General features: G+C 35.5%; 1 protein-coding gene across 1 annotated transcript in view; it reads left to right on the plus strand.

The window, feature by feature from the left end:
* LOC137572170 (neural-cadherin-like) overlaps nt 1–22030 on the plus strand; it is a 48724-nt gene that overhangs the window by 13731 nt on the left and 12963 nt on the right. The window contains exons 3-5 of the mRNA XM_068283937.1: nt 1456–3254; nt 21089–21539; nt 21810–22026. Of these exons, the coding sequence (XP_068140038.1) occupies nt 1655–3254; nt 21089–21539; nt 21810–22026 (2268 nt within the window). The 5' untranslated portion in view covers nt 1456–1654. The remainder of the gene's footprint in view (nt 1–1455; nt 3255–21088; nt 21540–21809; nt 22027–22030) is intronic.

A 22030-nucleotide genomic window follows, 5' to 3' on the forward strand; every position in this document is an offset into this window, starting at 1 on the left:
TCTTTTGCACCCTCACTCTCGCCCTCATAGCCCGTCACTGTCATCGTCTTGGGTCTTGGTAGTCTTGGTCTTTGCTCATATATTTATTTGTCACCTTATTTGCTTATCTCGAAACTGAACATCTTAATTGCAATTAGCTATGAAAATGTCTCTCTCTCCGTCTGCGTCATAAAACGGTTAACTTCAAGCCTATATCTATGCCATCTGCTAATCAGTTACTACACAGTCACAAAAAACAGAAACAAAACCTAAATACAAATTATCGAAATGTTTAAATTTCCATAACCTGCTCTCAAGTTGGAGGAGGCTAACAAGCTTGAAGATTTCTTTGGTGCTTATAAATCATCGGAAGCTACATTATTCCATAGGTTTTCCACTAAATTATTCCTTTGTTTTCACTAATTTGATTGGCGTTTTTTTTTCTTCTCGATTTGCCCCTGCTGCTGCTGCCGAGTGTAAAAATGCCTGACTTTTTGCGATTAATCAATAGCAAAAGCCACTTTTTGTGTCTCTTTTTAGTAGCTTTTAATTAAAGCTAGAGATAAAGCCAAGTCTACTCTTTTATTTTTATGGTAGTGTATATAAATACATAAAGCACAACATTTTTGTGCATAAATGAATAGTTAAAACCAGTTTAAATTCCATTTTAATATGTATTTATGCTCGTGTCTAACAAAATGATTGATCATGACTCATACAAAGTGTAGAAGGAAAGCACTTTTATTGGCCATTTCGAGTTTATGGAACACTCTCCAATTTGAATTCATGTGGAGATGCAAACAATGCAACGATTAGAGTTTGATGTTGTATTCAGTTGTTCATAAAATCTATATAAATAGAGAGTGACTGTAGGAATGCCTGGAAATTGTTCCCAGTTAAAGGAGAACAATTGGCAATAAAAGTCATTTTGAGGTTCATAGTCTTAGAAGATGTTTGGGACGAGTTCTGATAGGAACTTTAAATATTCTAAAAATATTTCATTGAAGTATTTTTTGATTCGGTTACAATAAAGAGGTCGAAGAACAGTTTTCTTTCTAAGTAAAAGATAAAGGTCTATAAGCTCTAAAAATTTCAGATTGAATAAGTCTCCATTGTAATTTATAGAGTTCTGCTTACATAGTTCTCCCTTGGTCAGAATTTATTGCAGAATTTTACGTTTTTAAGTGAACTTATTAAAATGTACAGGTTATGGCCATAAAGTTTAAGGGTTTCGATTACATAACTATTACATACATATTTTAGCTGTTTGAAATTCCCAGCGAAACTATAATTTATTCATTGGTAAAACCAATGGAAACTCATTTCTTTTATGAACTATGAATAATTCACATTGATTGACCCAAAAGCCATAAATACAGCAAAGAAAAAAAGAAAACCAAAGTTTATGATATTTTCATGAAAATCTGCCGGCCCAAACTAACCACAAATCATTGTGTTTTTCTTTTATCATTGCAGCAAAAACAACGAATCAAATCTAAAATGAAATTGAAAAGTTTCCCTGATGCCCTCTAAAAGTGCTAGGAGTTAAACCTACAATTGAAGAAGTTTACTGAGGAAACGGAGGAAAGAAGGAAAAAAATCAAAGACAAAGAAAACAAATCAGATTAAAATAAAACCAAAAATAAAATCAAAAGCCAACGCGTGCCCCGACAACATGGAGGCGGCACGACGTTGCTTGAGGTTTAGTCCTCAAAGACTCAAAGGAATTCAAGTTGCTGCCTGCCTACTTTTCATATGCCTGACCCTCCGACTGAGTCAAGCAGAGGACCTTCACTCATCGACAGGTTTCACCGGTCTAACAGCGGAAAATGCTGCCCGAATGTTGGCCGGCAGTCCAAGTGAATCTCTGTCATCAGCCACATCGTCGTCCTTCTCGCCCTCGCATCATCAGCATCATAGTGAGATGTCATTGGTGCTGCCGCATGACACTTATCCTGGCTTCAGTATTAAGAAGTTTAAAACCCATCCAGTAAAGATGAATGCATCATCATCGGCTGCGTATCATATGCTGGACTCGGATTATTCCAAATATTTTACCGTTTTGGAAGATGGCGTGGTAATGACCACCTCAGATATTTCACCATTGGTAAATCGTCCTGTCCAATTGGTTGTGGTCGAAGAGACTCCCAATGCAACGAATACACATAATTTGCAATTGTTTGTCATGCATCGGAATGACATGTTGAGATTTTCGGGTTCTCTGCTTGATGCCAGTGGTGAAGTGCGTGAGAATCAACCATCTGGCACTCGTGTGCGTGGAGTACCTCTGATGCAGGCATTCAGCGGCTCCGTTTCAGAAGAGGAGTCCGCCAAACCCAAGAAAATCAAGTACACAATAATCGATGGCAATGTCAATGAGGCATTTGCCCTGCAGGAGCGCAACTCAAATCAACAGGATGCCAAAACTTTGGTCATTGATGGCAACTCAAACGGTCCAGACAATGAAGAGGAGTCCGGTGTTTGGCTTGTGACAAATCGTCCATTGGATAGGGAGGAACGCTCCCACTATGATCTCTCAGTGGAGGCATCTGATTTGGATGGCTTGGACAAGACAGTTTCCAAAATTGCCATAACTATTTTGGATGAGAATGACAATCGTCCTATCTTTAAATCTCTGGACTATAAATTTGCTTTGGCTGGCCAGAAAGCAACAAACATTGACTCAAATACTTCCAATGCCGTGACCTATCAACGCTTCGCCATTATGGGTCGTGTGGAGGCCACCGATTTGGATGGGGACAAAATTGCCTATCGCCTTAAGACACCCAACAATGTTGTCATTATGGTACCCCAGACAGGTGAAATTATGTTGGCAGGAGAGCCAACCTCAAATGAAATGCTCCTAGAGGTCCTGGCCCATGATCTAAGATATCCTAGCCTTCTAAGTGCTCAACCGGCTAAAGTTCTGCTGGAGTTCCTGGCACCCGAACCAGTGTCCTTTATCATGCAGCATTTGGAGCATGATGAGGTGAACGAGCACTCTCATCATCGTGAGAAACGACGAGTGACCAGAGCAGTAAGACCCACCAAACGCATTGAGTTCACTGAAGCCGATGGCGATACCGAGGGCAAGAGTGTTTTCCAGTTGGAGAAGGAAACGGATAAAGAAACCTTTAAAATTCGCGATGATAATCCATGGGTTACAGTGGAAACAAATGGCGCTGTGCGAGTGAAAAAGAAGTGGGACTATGAGGAATTGGGTCCAGAGAAGACTATCGATTTTTGGGTCATCATCACCAACATGGGGCACAATGGTAAGTTAAAAGATCACTTGATCTCGCCCATTCAAAAATAATTTCTTAGGTTTTACAAAATGCCTTGATATTCTCAGTCTTACAGTTTTTAAAGTATCTTCTTTTTTCATGATTGTACACTTTAATACAGAGAGTTTCAGGCATAGTTTAGTCTCTCGTAGTAAATCCTTTGGCAATTGTTTAATCTCAGGAAAACGCAATTTTCACATGGCAGCACTTAAGGCATACATGTTTCCCCAATCAAAGGGGAATTCAGAAAACGAATGATGTTCGGCAGATGGGGGAAAAGAAAACGATAAAAAATTTAATGAAAATCGCTAGAGCCAGCAAAAAAGGAAGAGAAACTGTGGGAGGAAAGGATGAGAGAAAAAGGCAACAATGCGACAGTTACGACATTTGCAACATGAATGCATTTATGGAAACTTTTTAATTGACTGACAGATGAACAATGTTTGAGTTCTGTTCGCGTGCAGTTTGCATCCAGTTCGAGTCCAAGTTGTCCAGTCCACAATAGTGGTCGACGACGGAGAGCCAATTTTAACCAATGAACTCAGCAATTATCATGTGAAGGAAAAATGCAATTTAATTTAAAACGAAATATTTAAGATGGAAATTTCATGAACTATCCTTTGCTATGCTCCGCTTTGGTTTGCTTTGGTTTGGTTTCCTCTTCAATATTTGCTTATTGAGCGACGCTTGAAATAACAAAGAAAACAAAACGGAAAATGAAAATTGTTGACAATGGAGAAGCAAAGGACAAGCTTTAATTACATTTCCCAAACCCAATGGACAATAGACAAATATTTGAATAGGAGTTTTTTTATGTTGTTTCTGTAGAATGCAACTTTTCATTTGCAATTTAATTGTCAAGGCAAAGCAATGCTTCACTGTGCATTAGGGGTATTCGTCTATCAATTTATTAGCCATTTCAAAAACACATATGCACATACATACATATATGTACATACATAAATCGAAAACACATTCTATTACTAGCTCCTCAGATCAATTAGTCCCTTTTGGAATTGTCTTTATCCCTTTGGCAAGAGTAAATTAACCCAAAACGGTTTTCCATTTCCATAATGAAGCGAAGTTTCAGACCATATCAAATGGCTCATTTATGATGTATTCGCCATCCACTGCCAGCGACGATGGTAATAATGAGCATGAGGAGGATAATGATTAAGCCAGACAGACGCTCACAAAACCAATAACAATTAACCAGACAAATATAATCACACAATTTCCATTCCTACTTAGGCAACAATATGGTATGATATGTTCAGTAGGGTAAAACCGACTTTCAATTATATAAGATAGAGAAAAATCAGCTAAGCGACTTAGCGATACCCTATATAGGTTAGTGATTTAACTTTTTTTTCTGAAAATTAAACTTCAATACTTGGTATTGGGAATTGGCTTATATTTTAAAGTGTTGCTATGCTAGATAAATATTTCAATAACATAAATTCATACCTCTTAATATACCCTTTCGAAACAATAAATAGAGGGTATTAACATAAAACATATTGAAAAATGTTTACACATATTTAACAGTCTTTTGATATAATGATTTTATCTTCACCGCTCTCCTCCCTTTGTGTGTCTGGCTACATTGTTATTTCAATTAATTAATGGTAAATATTGTCATTGGAAAAAAAAGCGAATTATTAAAGTGGGGAATAATTACCGAGTGTGTTGTATTAAAATACTACATTAATTTGACTATGACTACTTCAATGTTATCGGTTCAACATAAAACTGATGAAATTTACAAAATATTTTATGATGAAAACCGCTTGTGAAGTTTATCAAACGGAGGTAAAAATATTTGTTAATTTAATTACAATGTTAATTGCAATTTGAAATCAGCTTGACAGGTTTCGTTGTGCCCACTTTCAAATCTAGTTAGTTTTTCTACACAAGCCTAATATTTCGAATGCATTGCACTTGAGTTATCTTAAAACAGAAGTTATCCTTGCATTTTCCTGGGCTGGTTTAAAGAAAAGAAACCACTTGATGACATTTCTTCCTTTTCATAATCTAAAAAGCAATTGAAATACTAGAATTTCAAAATGTTCTTTACGCTTCCTTTGAGATAATTTATGTGACAAAAAATGCCCACCATTCTACTTACACAACAGGACACAACACACAGACTTTTGGATATACACACACACACACATAGCCACTCATACAAGTGAGATAAGCACAAACATTTAGTGGAACCTAGAAGAAAATTCCTTAATAATAAGCAAACTATGTAAAACACTTAACAAAGCAATGCACTTGATGCAGATGCATGAAGCAGACGCAAAGGAAAAAGTAGCTAAAAACTTAGAAGAAGAGGGCAAAGAAAATGAACAAGAAAATTTACGACAATATTTTTCATTCATTTAAAATGCAGGAGAGAACGAGAAGGAGAGCAACACAAGAAATCGGGCGAAAAGAGTAAAAGGAATGCTGGAAAATGAAATAAAATCAATGAGACTGCGCACAGAGAAAAAGAGACAGAAAGAGAGATAGAGGGAGGAGAATGAAAGAAAAGTGGCATACATAGGGGTTGGGTTTGAGCCACAGGAAAGTGCTCGTAAAAATAAGAAAAAAAGGACTCAAACGATATGAGCATAAAATACATACCATTTATTTAAAAAATTTGCATAGATTGAGAGAAAGTGAAACAAGCCAAAGAAGGGGTACAAAGGGCGTCTTTTGGGCACACCTGAATTAACGCTTTACTAAACGATTTACACGTTGGTTTTAGAAATGGATTTTGTAAGACTTAAGTGCTTAAAGATGTAAATGCCAGTAACGTCAAATATTTGTTTACTTTATTCTATAAAAAGCTTTGCTTAGTAGAAACTTAAATAAAATGCCTAATTAGAGTAAACTCACTTCACCCACATAACAAAGATATGTTAAGTGTTGGTCCACTAATAAGACTCAATCCTCTTGGATAAAGCTTTGCTTTTAACATTCATACATACATATACATATTTTAAAATATGTAATCAACCCATGTTACTGCCCCCTTTTGAACATTTTGTGGCTCTTAATGTACCCCTTTGCATTGTAGTTAGAGGGCATAAAAAGACATAAGGAAAAGTTATGCTGGTTGCAGCATTCCCAGGTGAAAAGGGAAAACCAGATATGCAACATGACATATGCTTGACTCTTTTTTTTCCCCTTTCTCCTCATTTACCTCACCACTTCTTTTCTATCCACTGTCACACTTTCTTGCTGCCTGGCACTATGTAAAATTTATTTGTTCAGGAAACTGAGTTTGCGATAAAAAATAAACTTTGTTGGCTTGGCTCAGTGCAAAAATATAGAAATGTCGAAGCTAATATCAGGACATAAAAGTTTCAGTAACATAAAATGCAGCAGCTTCTTAGTTTCCGTTTTCTTTCCTTTTATTTGTCCTCCCAATCTGAAGAATGCAAACATTTTTATTGCATAAAATTTTTCGTCTTATGTTGCATAACTTCAAGAAGGGCTTCGGGCCCTCTGTAAAATGTAAGCATAAATTATGAAAATGTGAATTTAAGTTTCCATTCCCATTTTCCCACACTAACGCCCTTCACCAACCTTTCAACATTCGAGTCAAGGTAGAATATCTTTCCTAGCTTTGAAGTTTGTAGCGAAACTTGCTTAATTAAGCATTAATTTCATGTTTTATATGCATGTCAGCCCATCCGCCCTATGTGCGCCATATGTGTGTTTGTGTGTGTGTGTTTCGGGACAGACAAACTATGTTTTAACTTATGCAAATTATTAAAATTCCGATTTCATTTGGCATAAGTTCTCAAAGCAGCTGAAACCAAAGAGTTAATGCGTTAAAATTTGATTAGCATGAAGCAAGTGAAAGTCTTTTAAGAACACATTACAACAAACTGGCTTAAGTACGTAAAAAAGCTGTCTCAGACCGAAATGTAGCTGCAATTTCGAAGAAAAATTTGCTGCTTCTTTAAGACTTGACTATTTTACTCACTTTTAATATTTAACCACATGTTTCAAATAGATTAAATTTGTTTAATTTTTCATGAAATTGAACAGTACTGACTCTAATTATCTACTGGTGACTGCTAATAGTTTAAAGTTTTAAAGGAACACTTTCGCCATACATTTCTAGGATCGCACATGATAAAACAAATATTTAGAAAAGTTACAAAAAACTTGATGTTTTTTATTATGCTCTTATTTTATCAACCGCATGATAAATATTTCACCTGAAAAAAATAATGTAACAAAAATTAGTTTGCATAAAGTTTATAAAAAACTAAAAATGTACAAAATAATTTCAACAAAGTTTATGCCACTTTTCGTAAAAAATTATGTTGAGTAAAAAGTTTCTAAAATTTTAAATTATTCGGTTTATTCTTACAATTTAACTTAATTTTATGGAAATTAAAGCTTTTAATAGTATTTCAGTTTTGAAAAAAAAAAAAAAATAAGCAAATTCATCTCCATAAATTCGTTCAAAATAAATTTCTAAAAAATTGTTAAGCTCAGACAATCCAATAAGATTGCTTATTGGTTTCTTTATGGTATAATTGCATTTTTTGGCCTATACATTGTTTTGTTAGTTCTGCTTCAATTTTATCCAATCGATTCTTAGGCAAACTATTTCCAACTTTTTTGTTGCACAATAATTAAATTGAAAGGCAAGGCTCTGTAGCAAAACAAAATTTGATTAAGTTTGTTCCACAAGATACAGATACAACAATGAAAAAGTATAGCATATTTTTGTGCTGAATAATAAAAACTGTGAGGGAAGCAAAATTGAAAATTATGCGAAATAAATGTAAAAAAAAGAGGAAAGAAGCAGCAAAAATAAATAAAATAAAAACATAGGAAAAACGGTAAATTAAATGGCAATTTCCACACGTTCTTTCCCTTTTATTTGCTTTTTATTCTGCGTGAATTCCGGGATTTGTTTAAAAATCCTGTTACACTTTCCAGTTTGCTTTCTTCCTGCGCTTTTTTCACTCTGATTTTACTGCTATCCTCGCACACATCTGCAGTAATAACTCATGATACAAATTGCGTTTATTACAACAATATAGCGAAGGGAACACAAGAACCAGGAACTGAGTAACCAGAACTCAGGGTTACCACTAGAGCGGCATGACCAACGGACAAACCCAACATGATTTGCATTGCAAAAAAGGATTGAACGAGGCGTGGCATGCCATGGCATGGCATGGCAGTGCGTTTTACCCTTTGGCAATTTTAGCTTGACTGTTTTCCTTGCGGTAGTTATTTATCACAGTTTTCTCTGACTCCCGACAACAATGCTGAATGCGTCGGTGATTTGTGCTATAAGGGGGAGGGGTAGGCGTCAGGCAATGTCAGTGGCAGTGCCAGAGGCGTAGGTGTGGGGTAGGTGGCATTCGCATCGGCATCGTAAACACGTCATGGTCTAATTAGCAGAGAAATGAAGTTGTTGGCACACAGATACAACTTACATATACCAACGCAATCACACACACACACACACACACACTCACAGTTAAGTTGAAAAGTTAACGCACAAAATTTTTACACTCGATTTGATACATTGGATGCATGTGCGTGACTATCTATCGACCGAATCTACGTCTATCTCTTTCTCTGGTCTATGTCTATCTCTTACAGTTAATTGATGCATAAAATTTCACATGTCAATGGGTTCTGATTTTGAAATTTATTGCTTCAAATAAAATTAGATGCAAAAATCGTAGATAAATCAATCAATTTGAAAAAAACAACCCTTGAAATCAATCAATATATATGTACATATATGTGCAATGTAAGGTAATTTTTTATATATATTAATTAATGACTAAAATAAATGTCTAATTAAAATACTTTCCTATAAATTCATAGTTAAAATAAATGGTTGGCTTGTTATAGAAACAACTCTGATATTAGAGAACTCAAAATACTGAAGGAAAATGTTTTAGTCTTAAGAATCAGGAAGACCTATCACATGTTTCCTTCTTCTTTGAATGCAAATAAAGGTCCGTAAGGTAAAAACAAAAAAAAAAAATTTAGTAGCTCTTAAAGGCAAACTTTTTCCATCATTATGAATTTTTATTGTTTTTGACTGTCAACTTTCTTTTGAGAAATTGTTTTTTGGGGGTAAATTTATTTGGCCATACAGCAAATATATTACAAATGTATTTGTAGACCAAACAACATTTAGCATACATTTTTATTTAACGGCTTTTGTCCATTTGGCCAATATATTTCAGTTGCCAATTTGGTTGCCTTTGTTTTTGCCATACTTTGCACCCACAAATCAAACAGCAGGTGTGCCATCAGGTTGAGTGTGCCAATGGTTTGACATGACGGTCGGAGAGGGAGGGAGGGGAATGTTCGGGTGTGTTACCTATAGCCATTTTGTTTTCACATTGCAAATACAAATTGTTCGCTATCCAACCCTAGAGAGAAAGAGGGAGAACAAAAGAGAGAGAGAGAGAGAGAAAGTGAAACCATGGCTGGAAAATTTGTTTGGTTTTATGCTTTTCTTCATACTTTTTTATTTCTCATCGTTCATTATTTTTTCTTTTTGGAACTGGTCACCACTGTTGGCCATGTTGGCTCTGTTGCCAGTGTTCTTGTTGGCCAATCACTTTTTGCACATGCAGCGTTGCGGTATTCACACCCTTTATCTGGCATGCCCCCCTGTTAGCACGCCTCTTTAACGCCATGGGGCGTCCAGCTCAGTGCTCCCCTTTTATCCCAACTACAGCCCTCTCGCTCTAGCGCACTCTCTTTCACACAGTGTTGACTCATTAAAATGCAAAATGCTCGCGCTTGTGGAGCCTCTGTTCAGTTTCTGCTTCTGCTGCTGTGCATTTTGGTTTCATGCCAAAACATGGCTAGCATAATAGTGCAATTCTGCGAAACGGTCCAAAAAGAAGGTCCCCGTGGAAGTGCTGATACTGTGTAAAAGGGCCAAAGGTCCTCTCTAAAGACTTAAACAATTTAAATTCTAAGCCTCTTAACATAAGTTCCGTTTGTATTAAGTAGATAAAAGCTCAATTGTAGAACCAATATACTCCCCAATATACACCAATAAAGAGTAACACAAATGTCCACTTGAACCATGCCACGTGGGTCACTTCTGGTCTGAATCTGAACTCTTAATGACAACATGCCAACTGAGTTGGTCTGTCCTGATAGGCAGGAAAATTTCACTTCCATCCACTTAAAGTGTGTGTGTGTGTTTGCGATTGTTTCTGCGTGTTTCATTGAATGGAAAGTGCGTAAAGTGACAATAACAACAAATTTACATGGCTTAATGGTTAAATGAAACATTTACCGAAATTATTTTTAATTTGAACAATTTGAATTCGAGTGGAGTTGACCAGTCAACGACCACCGATCGACCGATTTATCATGATTTGCCTCCTTTGAATAAAACCAATACAAACGATTTTTATAGCACACTTTTGTGTGCTTGCGTGCATGAGAAGAACATAAAAAATGCATATTAAATATTGTGGCTAATGGTTGTATATGTGAGCAAGGCGAGAGGCATGGGGGAGAGGAGTCAGTAGGTTGGCCAAACTATAATATTTTTGTGGCCCTCCTTTCGTTATTTCTTTGCCAAGGGCTAAAGTAAGTAGCCCTTAATGAAGTGAAGAAGTTGATTTATATGCCCCTTGAGTAAGCGAATGAATGAATGGTGGTAAGGTTAGTAAGTAAGGAGGCAACAAAGTTACTATAGCTACTTGGGGGAGCTTTACTGATTGGCATAAATTGCGTTTTTATACATACTTATTTTATATATACAGAAGTAGGTATATAAAGAAAAACTTGCCAGAGAGTCAAACAAAAAATGGCAGAGACGAAAATCAATGAAGCATTAATAATGAGACATAATCAAAGAAAAGCTTTGCCAGCAAACTAAATTAAACTAATTATGACAAAAATTTTCCAAGTTTTAAGTAAAATTCTATAAAGGTTATATTTTTTTTTTTAAACATGAATAGCTTTGAGTTATGAATTAAAACGTTGTAGGCTAAAAATGTTTCTTGTTTTGTGTAGATTTCTGGCTGCTAATAACAACATCTCGTGGGGCTTCCATGAAAAGGTCAAGCACTCAGTAAACAGTAAATGCTCCTTTATTACACAATATGAATTTAAGTGTTTTTAGCCCGAAATAGGCTCCATTATGGCCTACAACAATGATTGTAAATAAATATTTTATGAATTAATTCGTATTTTGAGACATTTTTGTTGATTAGGATTATATCTCAATATTATAAAAAACCTTAAGTCCATTATTTATTTGATAATTATCAAATTATAATTATTGTTTGTATTTTACATTTAATTTAAACTTTTCTCTACTTGCTTAACCTAAACTTTTCTGACTTTCCATTTGGTAGGTCTCAACTGCATAAGCTATCCAATCGATCATTTCATAAGAGACTGTCATTGAATTTGAAAATGAAACTAGAATTGTGTCATCCGAGTGGATATGAAAATACATGTATTTTCCTTCTGCGTACATTTTCCTGACAGCCAACAAAGAATATCTTCTTTTTGCCAGCTTGATTTCTATTTTATTTTATTTTGCTTCCTATCTATCCGCATGGAGTGTACAACATCATTAAGTGCGAACATTTCGAATTTCCCAAGTGTAGACATGTTTCAAATACAAATCAATAGAAAAAGATATATTGAATGGAAATAGAGGCAGAGAGAGAAAGATAGATAAAGCAAGCAACAAACAGCATTTTCTTTTTGCATACATGAGTAATTTTTCTTGTTTAGATATTCAAGCACTTTTGCTTACATTTAACTGTCAATGATGCATTTAGATATATAATTGACCTTTTTATCTGATTTACAATAGAAATTGATTTCGAGAATTTCAAGGCTAGACCGCAGAAATTGAAATGTCAATTTAAACAATCAGATAAGATTTGCGCTTTTAATGAAACAGATTTAAAACAGTTTGTTATTCTAGGTAGACATGAAAGTACCCATAAGTTGTCTTTTCTCTTAGCATTTGCATAGCTACATATGTACATATATGGTTAGACATTTTATGTAGCGTAAAACTAAACTAAACAACAAAACTTAACTCAACTGTCACAGAATCTTCTCCCATTTTTGCATCCCAGAGAATTTATGTTGCAACAACTTGTGTTGCTGCGGCTGCTGCGCGAAATTTTTCTCCAACTTGCCTCTTCAAATTTAGGCCAAAACACTTTTGCTTAGAATTTCTGTACTCGGTAGGATGCAAGGTAGGTTAGGTAGAGGGACGTTAAATAGAACTGATGCGAAATGCTACATATAAACTTTCAAATAGGGGAGGTAAGTGGGCGGTACATAGGTAGATAGTTAAGGCTGCTGCTCTCTTGTGTCAAAATTTCTCGTAAATAAATAAATCCATGATAAATGCTGAACTGGAAAATGAAAATCATGGATTTGAAATGAATTATGGCGTGTTATGCAATTTGAATTGCCGAAAAGAATTTGTAATAAATTATACATAATTTCGTATACATTTCTCTCGCAGATAAGTAAATAAGATAGAGTTGAATAAAACTACCAATAATTGATTTTGTAATCTCCTTATCAGATAATTTTTACACCATTTATCGTTAAACTTGATGTGTACAATAATGTTCGTTATCTTTCTTTTTGGCCACTTTAGCCTTTTAACTCTTTGAGAAATTTTTGCAGGTTAAAATTATTTTATGTTGTCATTCAATTATAGACGGAAAGACTTTAATTCAATTTAAATATTTAAATTATTATTCAATCAATCAATTAGGCAACCTACCTGCACATTATGTCACGATGAGAAAGAGAAAAACCAACACAAACGAGCCAAATTGATATTAACAAAAAGTTCAATAAACCATATCTATATATATATAAATATATTTACAATATCGAAGTAAAATAATAAGAGAGAGAAGGAGAGAGAGGAAAAACGCAAAGAGAGTAGAGCTGTCATTGCCAGAGAGATGGAGAGAAGTTTTTTTTTTTTTTGGCTATAACCAGAAAATAATCAGAGTAGACACAAGAAGATAAGGCGAGAGGGCAAGAGGCAAGAATGAATTAAATGGCCACAGTCAGAGACAGCGACAGAGTCAGCCAAGCCAAACCGCCTAAGGGCAATACATACACACGCAGACTCACACACACACACACACATACATTTATACACATGCCATACACACACACAGTTACAGTTATTTCCACTAAAAAGATGTGGCTACAAAATGGCGTCTATTGCCCCAACACACAATGTTGCCATGGCAGCAGACAGATGAAGTTAGTCCAGCAACTTCTCTTTCCCATCCCGTCAGTTCTCATTCTTTCTTCCAGTTTTTGTTATTTTTTGCCTTTCCTTTTTTTTTGCCGCACTGCCGTTGTTTGCAGTCAAAACAGGAAGGCGACTTTTATATAAAACTCTAAAAAGAGGGAAAACTAAAATCGACAAATGGCATAATAACTAGCCAAGAAAAATGCTTAAGTTAACAGAAAACTGAAAGAACGAAGAAATGAAAAACCAGAGAAAAACAAAACTCGTTCCGGGGGAATATAAAATTTTTGACAACATGTACAAATCTTTTTTGTTTATACTGAGCTTTGATTTTTGTAACCAAACTTCGGTTACATCTCATGTGGATTGATTCAGGAAATGAAAAAATTGATTAAAATACATTAATTCGAAATAAAATTCAAGGGGGAATTTTTTTGATAGTTCAAAAAATATGCAATAAATTATGGGAATAAACTGAGTAAACTTTATTTGTAAAATTTAGAGAATAGAACCATCCTTTTCAAAAAAAAGAAATTTGGATATAGAGAATTCTTTAACACAGACTCGTTAACATTCTTTTCATCAGAGTCTGCCATTTTGAGGGCTTTTCTTTCATTTCAACAATCAAATTTCGCAGACATGAAGTGAACTTTGTGCACATGGCAGACATTAAGCGAAAATTAATGTAATTTTTATCTTCTTTGCTTTCATTTTTACACCTAGTAGAAGCAGTTATGGACCACCCACCCAATCCAACCCCCTTGCCCAGTTCTTTTCCATCAATTTTCTTCACTCTGTTATCCATAGTGTCGTGTAGCTTGATTGAGTTTGATGGCGATTGTGCGCGCTGACTTAATTGCAATTTCCCTGCCTCTACAGCCAGAAGATGAGATGGCCAGGGGCAATCCTGCCTGGCCCAAACTGCCAGCTCCCAGTGGCATCTACGATTGCCACCTGCATACCAATCATGAGCAGCAGGTGCCAAGCAAAGTTACCCTCTGGCACTGCCAGAGGAGACGTTTATTTTTTTCTACTTTCTTGAAGTGAGCTTAGGCTTTTGATTGATGAGCAACTATTAGGTGGTAGTTGAGGGCACATAAAGCTTAAAGTTTTGTTTCTTTTTTTCCTCTCATTTTAAATTGGTTTAACTACCCGAAGTGCAGTGCATAAATTTTACTGTACTCGTTAGTTAGCCCATTTGACCTGTTTGCCCATGAGAATGCATTGAAGTGCAAACGGATTGTGATAAGGTTTCATCATGTTCTATACAATTTATGAGTATACACTGCAACTGTGGTCAAAAGTGTCAAAATTTGAGACAAAAGCCATTCGAATTGATATTTGATTCAATTTTTCTAAAAATAGTTAGATGATTCAAATCAAACTAATATTAATTAAGAAGAGGTAAATTCTAAAATAAAGCAATTTTTATTTGAAGACAGTTCTGAAATGTTTTTTTTTTTAATTAGAATAGGATAGTACAATGAGTTCACAATTTAACCTTTGTATTTGTTATTATTTGTTTTACTGAGTACCAAATTCAACTAAACTGTCTTCAACTGTCATCAACTGTCTTCTAACTTTATTGAATCAATTTCAAACAAACAAGGTTTGGTTAGAAAATGAAACATGAATCCTGTTTCAGTCGCTTGAGATGTAATTAAGTTTTCGTCTTGGTTGAATCCCATTATACTCTATTTGCCACTTGCTGTCATTGTGTTGATGATTCTGCATAAATTGTGGTTAATTTTAATTAGTTGTAAGTAGTTAACGTTTATCAAGATCAAATTAAACTGTTTGTGTGTGTTTTTTACTGATTTGAGCTTAAAACGATGGCCATTCGCTTTATGTCGAATGCCTCAAATGCTTTTCACGCCGTTTACATTCTGCGTATTTATTGTCGTAAGAAGTCCGTGAGAAATGTGACACCTACTAAAATGAACGACTTTATGGGCCGTCGATTCCTTATCTTTATATTTATCTGCAACTGCCAATTTGTTGCCCTGCCATGGCAACCAACATACCAAGGCATGGCAGATAAGACAAGGAGTCGAAGGCGGAGACTCTGTGTTTCTGTTCATCTCTTCATCTTCTTCAGTTTTTGTCGCATAACTTTGCATTCAAAAGCAGGCGAAATGTTGACTTCTCCTTGGTGTGCTCGTTGGTTCGTTCGTTTCGTTTTTCTTTCATTCGACACAAGTGGCTAGTGGCACAGGGGCAGCAGTAGCATAAACGAGTTTCGACTGCATCGTCTACTAGGTGTTAACTCATTTGCCTGGCAGTTAAGTGACTCAATAAACGGCAACTCAAACTGAGGACTTCACGCTGTGAGAGCGTCGACTCACTGGTTGACATCTGCCTGCATCTTTCCATATGAATGACATTTAGCTAGTCTCGTTGGCAGCGTCTGTCTCTGATTTGCAATGACAAATTTTTAATGCCATCAAATGTTTTCATTAAGTTGCAACCAGCTGCTGTCAACAGAGACAACCAGTTGAAATTTCTTTATCGCTTTTTTTTTTTTGTCATCTTTATTAAATTTCTTAGAACAGTTTGTTGTAAGCACAGTTAAACCGTTTAAAATATTTTCATTCTGGAATTTAAAAATGTAATAGATACTCTGACCAGTTTTCCACTTTCGGCCATTTCCACAATCAGTACTTAATTAATTTTTACTTTTCAATGAATGACAACCTTAATATAAAACCGTAGATAGCCAAAATGAATAAAACATTAATTATATTTGCACTTAAATTGTTGTAGGTTGCTTAATAATTTTGACATTTATTATTTAAATTGTTTCAATGAGTGAAAGGAAATGATTAATAATATTATAACTAAGCACAGCATTTCTAATGAACTCTTAAAATACTGGTTATGTACCTTAATAGTCGCAAAGCTGTTATTTTCTAAATGGTAATTACTAAAAGGTAATCCAGATGGTAACTTCAATATTTGTGCTTGCCATACATTTCCGTGTGGAATGTTTTCTTATGTTCTTTTCACTTTTGTCGTTGCCATGTCCTTTTGTTAGTATTTCATGACTCTCCGCGCAGCCATCCCCTTGATACTTTTTTGCTTGCTTTCTTTGTTTGTTTGTGTCTGTTTGTGTATATGTATCCTTCCATTTCATCAATATGTTCATTCAATATTTGGTTTCAGCCTTTGCCACATTCTTCTGTGCCATTGTTAACAGCTTCATTAAATCCATGGCGCAAATAGCCCATCAAGAAAAATAAAGGAAAAGAATCATCTTTTCGGCTTTACTATGCCCACTCAACCCCATCCCCCGCATATCTTTATGGTGCATAGGTAGGGGAAAATATTACACGAGTCATAAAATGGTTGTTTTTTCTTCTCTGGCCCGGGGTAGCATAACTATTGAGGGAAAACTTCTCAGCTTTGTACTTATATTTCTGGCACGTATTTATACCGCTGCAGCAAATGGTGAAAATGGTGGAAATTCATTTGGCGAGGCAAGTTCTCTCTGCTCCCAGTACCTGCTGAATACCAAAAAGCTAAGAAAACTTTCGACTTGACTGCATTTTAATCAAGAAGGGAAGAAGCGAACCGAACCAAACCAAACCAAGACCAATATACCTTCATCTAATGCACCTTGATTATGTTTTGGGGTGGTCTCAATTGCTGGAGAAGGGGGGAAAAAGTTAAGTTGCCGTTAAATTTGCACAGAAAAATTATTTTGCAAAAAAAAACTTCTTGAATGAAAAGATTTTTGTGAAGTGCGATTTCGTTGGCAATGTTATAATAATATTTTGCGCAAATAAAAGTTGAAAAATTATAATGAGAACATATAAAAAAAAGTTCCTTCTGGAATTTACTAAAAGTTGATTGGATTCAGTCAAGTATTTACTAAGGTGAATAAAAAAAAATATTTTTAAATCAAAGTCTTGATATATTATAAGAACATTTTAAACTCTTTAAATGTTTTTGTTTTGTCTTTTTAAAGTTAGTAATAGATGCTGTTTCTGACATTATCATGGAACCAAAAACACAAATTCTATTACATTCCATTTTATTCCTCAATTACGTGTCATTTATATAATGAATTTAAAAGTTTTAAAAGCTAACTTCATTTCAAAGTCAACTTTCCATGTGCTAACAAAGTTCTATTAACTTTGTTTACCCTTAAATGAGACAAATCATTTCAACATAAATTTACAAAACGTGCAGAATAAATAAATTATGTTCAACACAAGTTTCTCTTGTCAATTTTCTTATAACAAATTCAATTTCTTCTCCATGCCACACTCATGCATTACACTCGGGGATACAGTAGTGACACTTCCTTGTAGAAAAAAATAAAAAGTAAAGGGGCAAAAAAAAGGAGAACCTCAAGCTGGCACCCACTTGACGAAGACACGTACGTTCGTCTGGAGAGTTCTCTCTCTCTCTCTCTCTCTCTATCTCTGCCTCTCAGTCTTGTTTTGTCTTTACACTCCCCATTGGTTTTCCACTTAATCCATTGAAACAATAAGCTGCTTTGTTTGTCTACCACCCATCGCATGACGCTGACGACGACAACAACATGACAAAAGTCCTCCGCGCACTTTTCATCACAAAAAGCAACGAAAAAACACTGAAAAAGCTGCACTAGGTGCAGCAAATCCCTTGGCGACTTTCTTCATCTCACTCTCTCTCTCTCTATTTTTCACTCTTCTCGAATGCCACCAAACGTCATCATCTTTCTGAATGTGTTCTTGCTTTTTGTTTGATACTGCATTTAGTGCTAACCCCAGCCACAAAAAAAAGAAGCAGAAGGAGGACGGGTAAACGAAAACCCCAAGCATATGATGACAATGGCATTTTCAAAGGGAACGAACACTTCCCTTGGCAGTGATTACCAAGTATTTCTATGCTGCTAGCTGCATGGTTTTGACTCCTTAAGAGTCCTGTGCAATCTCTAGGACTACGAGCAGTAACTGTCACTTAAATCTTGTGGTGGTAAATTTTTTCCCGCTTCAGGAAATCAGTGGCAAAGAGAGAGGAAGAGTGCTTAGAAGACAAAAATAAATGTTATACTGGCGGTACGCTATACCTATCAGGGTATCGTCCAATCGAAGAAAGAAAACTGTGTAGCTCTTAAGTTATAGCATAAGATCACTGTATCACAAACTTGAATAGGATACCTTCAGCTCTACTATAAAACATCTGCTTATACTTTTATTAACTTTTTAGTATTGTATTTTATTGGGTTATTCAAAGACAAGACTCCAGATTGTTGCCAGAAAATGTTTTGCCAAAATTTACAGTTTCATTACATCAATTATAAACTCATTTATTTTAATAATTATAAAATGATACATTCTTACTTCTTAGAATGCAATGTTCATGTGCACTGCAGTGCACGCAACTAATATAGCCATCAAGATTGTGCCCGCAGGGTATAATATACTCATGGGGCAAACAACTTAAGGGTGAACCACCAACTGAGAGCTTAACTATTAAGCAAGAGCGAAAAGAAAATGGTTTCAATTTAGATGAACATAATCTTAAGCCACATAGAGCAAATGAATTTTTATCAAATTAAATTAAAAGACTTAAATATGATTAATTAAATAGTTTTCAAAGATAATAAGAACGTTTATTTTCTTTTTCGGTGTAGAAGTTATTATTGAGTATTTGTTTTAGTTATGTGACTATAAGCTAATATTGATAAGCCAAGCCAACTTCTCTTATCTGATGTTACAGTGTTTAGTTTTTGATTCAGTTGGCATTCTAGTGTTTGCAAACTTTTGACTTTAGCATCCTTAAAGTACCTACTTTAAATAGTTTCATCTATCAAGAAGTTGCACTTGTTATTTTTCTCTCTACAAATTCATGACTGCGGAATGAAAATCTTTCATTTTTTCTGTTTTCCTTTTTTTAATATTTTCTACGACAACAAAAGGCACTGCCAGTCATAGATGGACTCACTCCGTATTCATCCACATCCCACAACCCCAACGTGTGCATTGTCGCCACGGATATCCGCCATGTTGGCTGCTGATTTTCTATGCACATTATTTCCTTCTTTCTCTTTCTCGCTCTTTCTCTTTGTTATCCATTTCAATCTCTCTCTCTCTCTATTTCATTTTTTTTTTTTTTGCCATTTCTTGCATTTATTTTACCTGTTTTGGCACTTGGTACAATAAGCCATAGAAAATCGTTACAAAAGTTGGCAAAGGAATCAGCGTTCTGTACTTGTTCTCTCTCTCCTTCTCTCTTTCTCACTCTGTCCCCATCTTTATATGGTTTATATGGTTTTTGGCTAAAAAACTTTGTTGCATCTTTGTTGCAATTGCAATCTGTTGAACAAAAAATGTAGCCAAATTCTGTTTTCCTTTATTTTTCTGTATTTACAATTCACTTTGCCGCACTCTTCAGAAATTACACATGTACATAGTCCTTCTGGTCTACCCACTCAGTCACTGTTTTTTCATTCCATACACTTGAAAAAAAAAAGACTGAAAGGTATATACATTTTTTCAGAGTATCTGACTTTGAGGCTACAAACAATGCAAAAGTTTTTGTCAAAAGCATTTATCAAGCTGAATTTTTGTTAATTTTAAAATAAGTTAATTTTAGAATAAAAATATTCAATATTTGTTTTCTAAGGACAGTTCTGCAGTGAACTAAACAATTGTGTTTTCTGGTTCTTCTGAAGAAAAAGGAGCATTTGTAAGACAAAAATAAGTTCTTTAAGTTCTTTAGATTTTAAACAAATCAACTCAAAAACAGTCATTCAAGTCAGATAGTATTTCGCCTCAATGTGTATATTTATAAGGTCTTAGGGTAACAAAACTTCGTTCCAGCTAAACTAGAAATGCAGCTCCCCTATTTCTTTTTTATCACGCTCGAATTTCTTTATGCCTTTGTGAAGCAACTTCCCCCATTTTGGGGTAAAGTAAGGAACGCAAAAAAAAGCCAGCTAAGGGCAAGTAAATCGTCTGTCTTATTTGTTGACTACTTCAGCTGGCCCTCGACACCCTGCACCCACACACGTTTCTCTAATAAGCAAGAGGCCTGTATATATCCTACTCCAGCAGCAGTAGCAACAACAACAACAACAACAACATGATTGGTATATTCCGGTGCAGACATTTTGTTAAACTACAACAAAAAGATTATATATGTGTGTGTGTGTATGTGTATAAAAAAACAGAAGTAAGGTGGCTTTAGCGACCCTTGCATTTTACGTTCCTTCAGCCCCTTCTTTTGTCTGACCCTTGCCAGGCAGCGGCTTTTTTTATTGATTTTTTTTTATTTTACTAAAGTTAAGGTTTAATTTTATAGCATTTTTCGAAGAATGTTTGGAAACCAATGGCCTTGATTTTTCTTTTTGGTGATTTTCATTGAAAGTTTTTAGCTATTTAATTAGTTGCAGTAACTAAAAAGGTTTAACTTTGGTCCCCAGTGGAATTGCTTTTCCGGGTGAATGCATTTGTAGGGTTTAACTGAAACTTGAGAGCTTTGAATTACACGATATTTGTTAACAACCCTTGCGAAAATAAACAGACACAAATCTAATCATTTTAATTTCCGTCTCTTTCTTTTGCAGCTGGCATCAAGTATACGGATAATCAGCGTGTCATAATTCTCGTCAAGGATGTTAACGATGAGCCACCATATTTCATTAATAGACCATTGCCCATGCAGGCTGTGGTGCAACTGAATGCCCCACCAAATACGCCAGTCTTTACACTACAGGCACGTGATCCTGACACTGACCATAATATACATTATTTTATTGTACGCGATCGAACCGGTGGACGTTTTGAGGTCGATGAACGGTCCGGTGTGGTGCGTACTCGCGGCACCGATCTGTTTCAATTGGATATGGAATATGTGCTATATGTCAAGGCCGAGGATCAGAACGGCAAAGTGGATGATCGTCGTTTTCAGAGTACTCCCGAGGAACGTCTATCGATAGTCGGTGGCAAGCGGGCTCCCCAGTTCTATATGCCCAGCTATGAAGCTGAAATACCAGAGAATCAGAAAAAGGACTCCGAGTAAGTGAACAAATGCAAATTTACCAATAAAACTTTTGCATACAAATACAAATGTGGTATAAGTATGTGGATGAGAATTAGTCTATCTGCTCATTGAAATTCTAAACCAAAAGAAAACAAACCCAAAAAAAAAGGAGAGCAAAATGCAAAAAGAAAAGCTCTTGTTGGAAAAACAACTGTCAAAAGGCAGTCAAGCAGATGGAAAGTTATATGCAAATTTTCACATTTTTCTCTATGGCAATTTTTTTTCCTGTTGTTTTTGTTTTTCAGCATTATTTCAGTTAAAGCCAAGTCGTTTGCCGACCGCGAGATACGCTATACATTAAAGGCTCAGGGTCAGGGACAGGGCACATTTAATATTGGACCCACGTCGGGTATTGTCAAACTGGCCAAGGAATTGGATTTCGAGGATTTACGTCAGCCACATGTTTACTCATTGATTGTGACAGCCACAGAGGACTCGGGTGGTTTCTCTACATCTGTTGAGGTGA

The sequence above is a fragment of the Drosophila tropicalis genome, unplaced genomic scaffold (genome assembly GCF_018151085.1).
Source record: "Drosophila tropicalis isolate 14030-0801.00 unplaced genomic scaffold, ASM1815108v1 contig_239, whole genome shotgun sequence".
Taxonomy (NCBI): Eukaryota; Metazoa; Arthropoda; class Insecta; order Diptera; family Drosophilidae; genus Drosophila; species Drosophila tropicalis.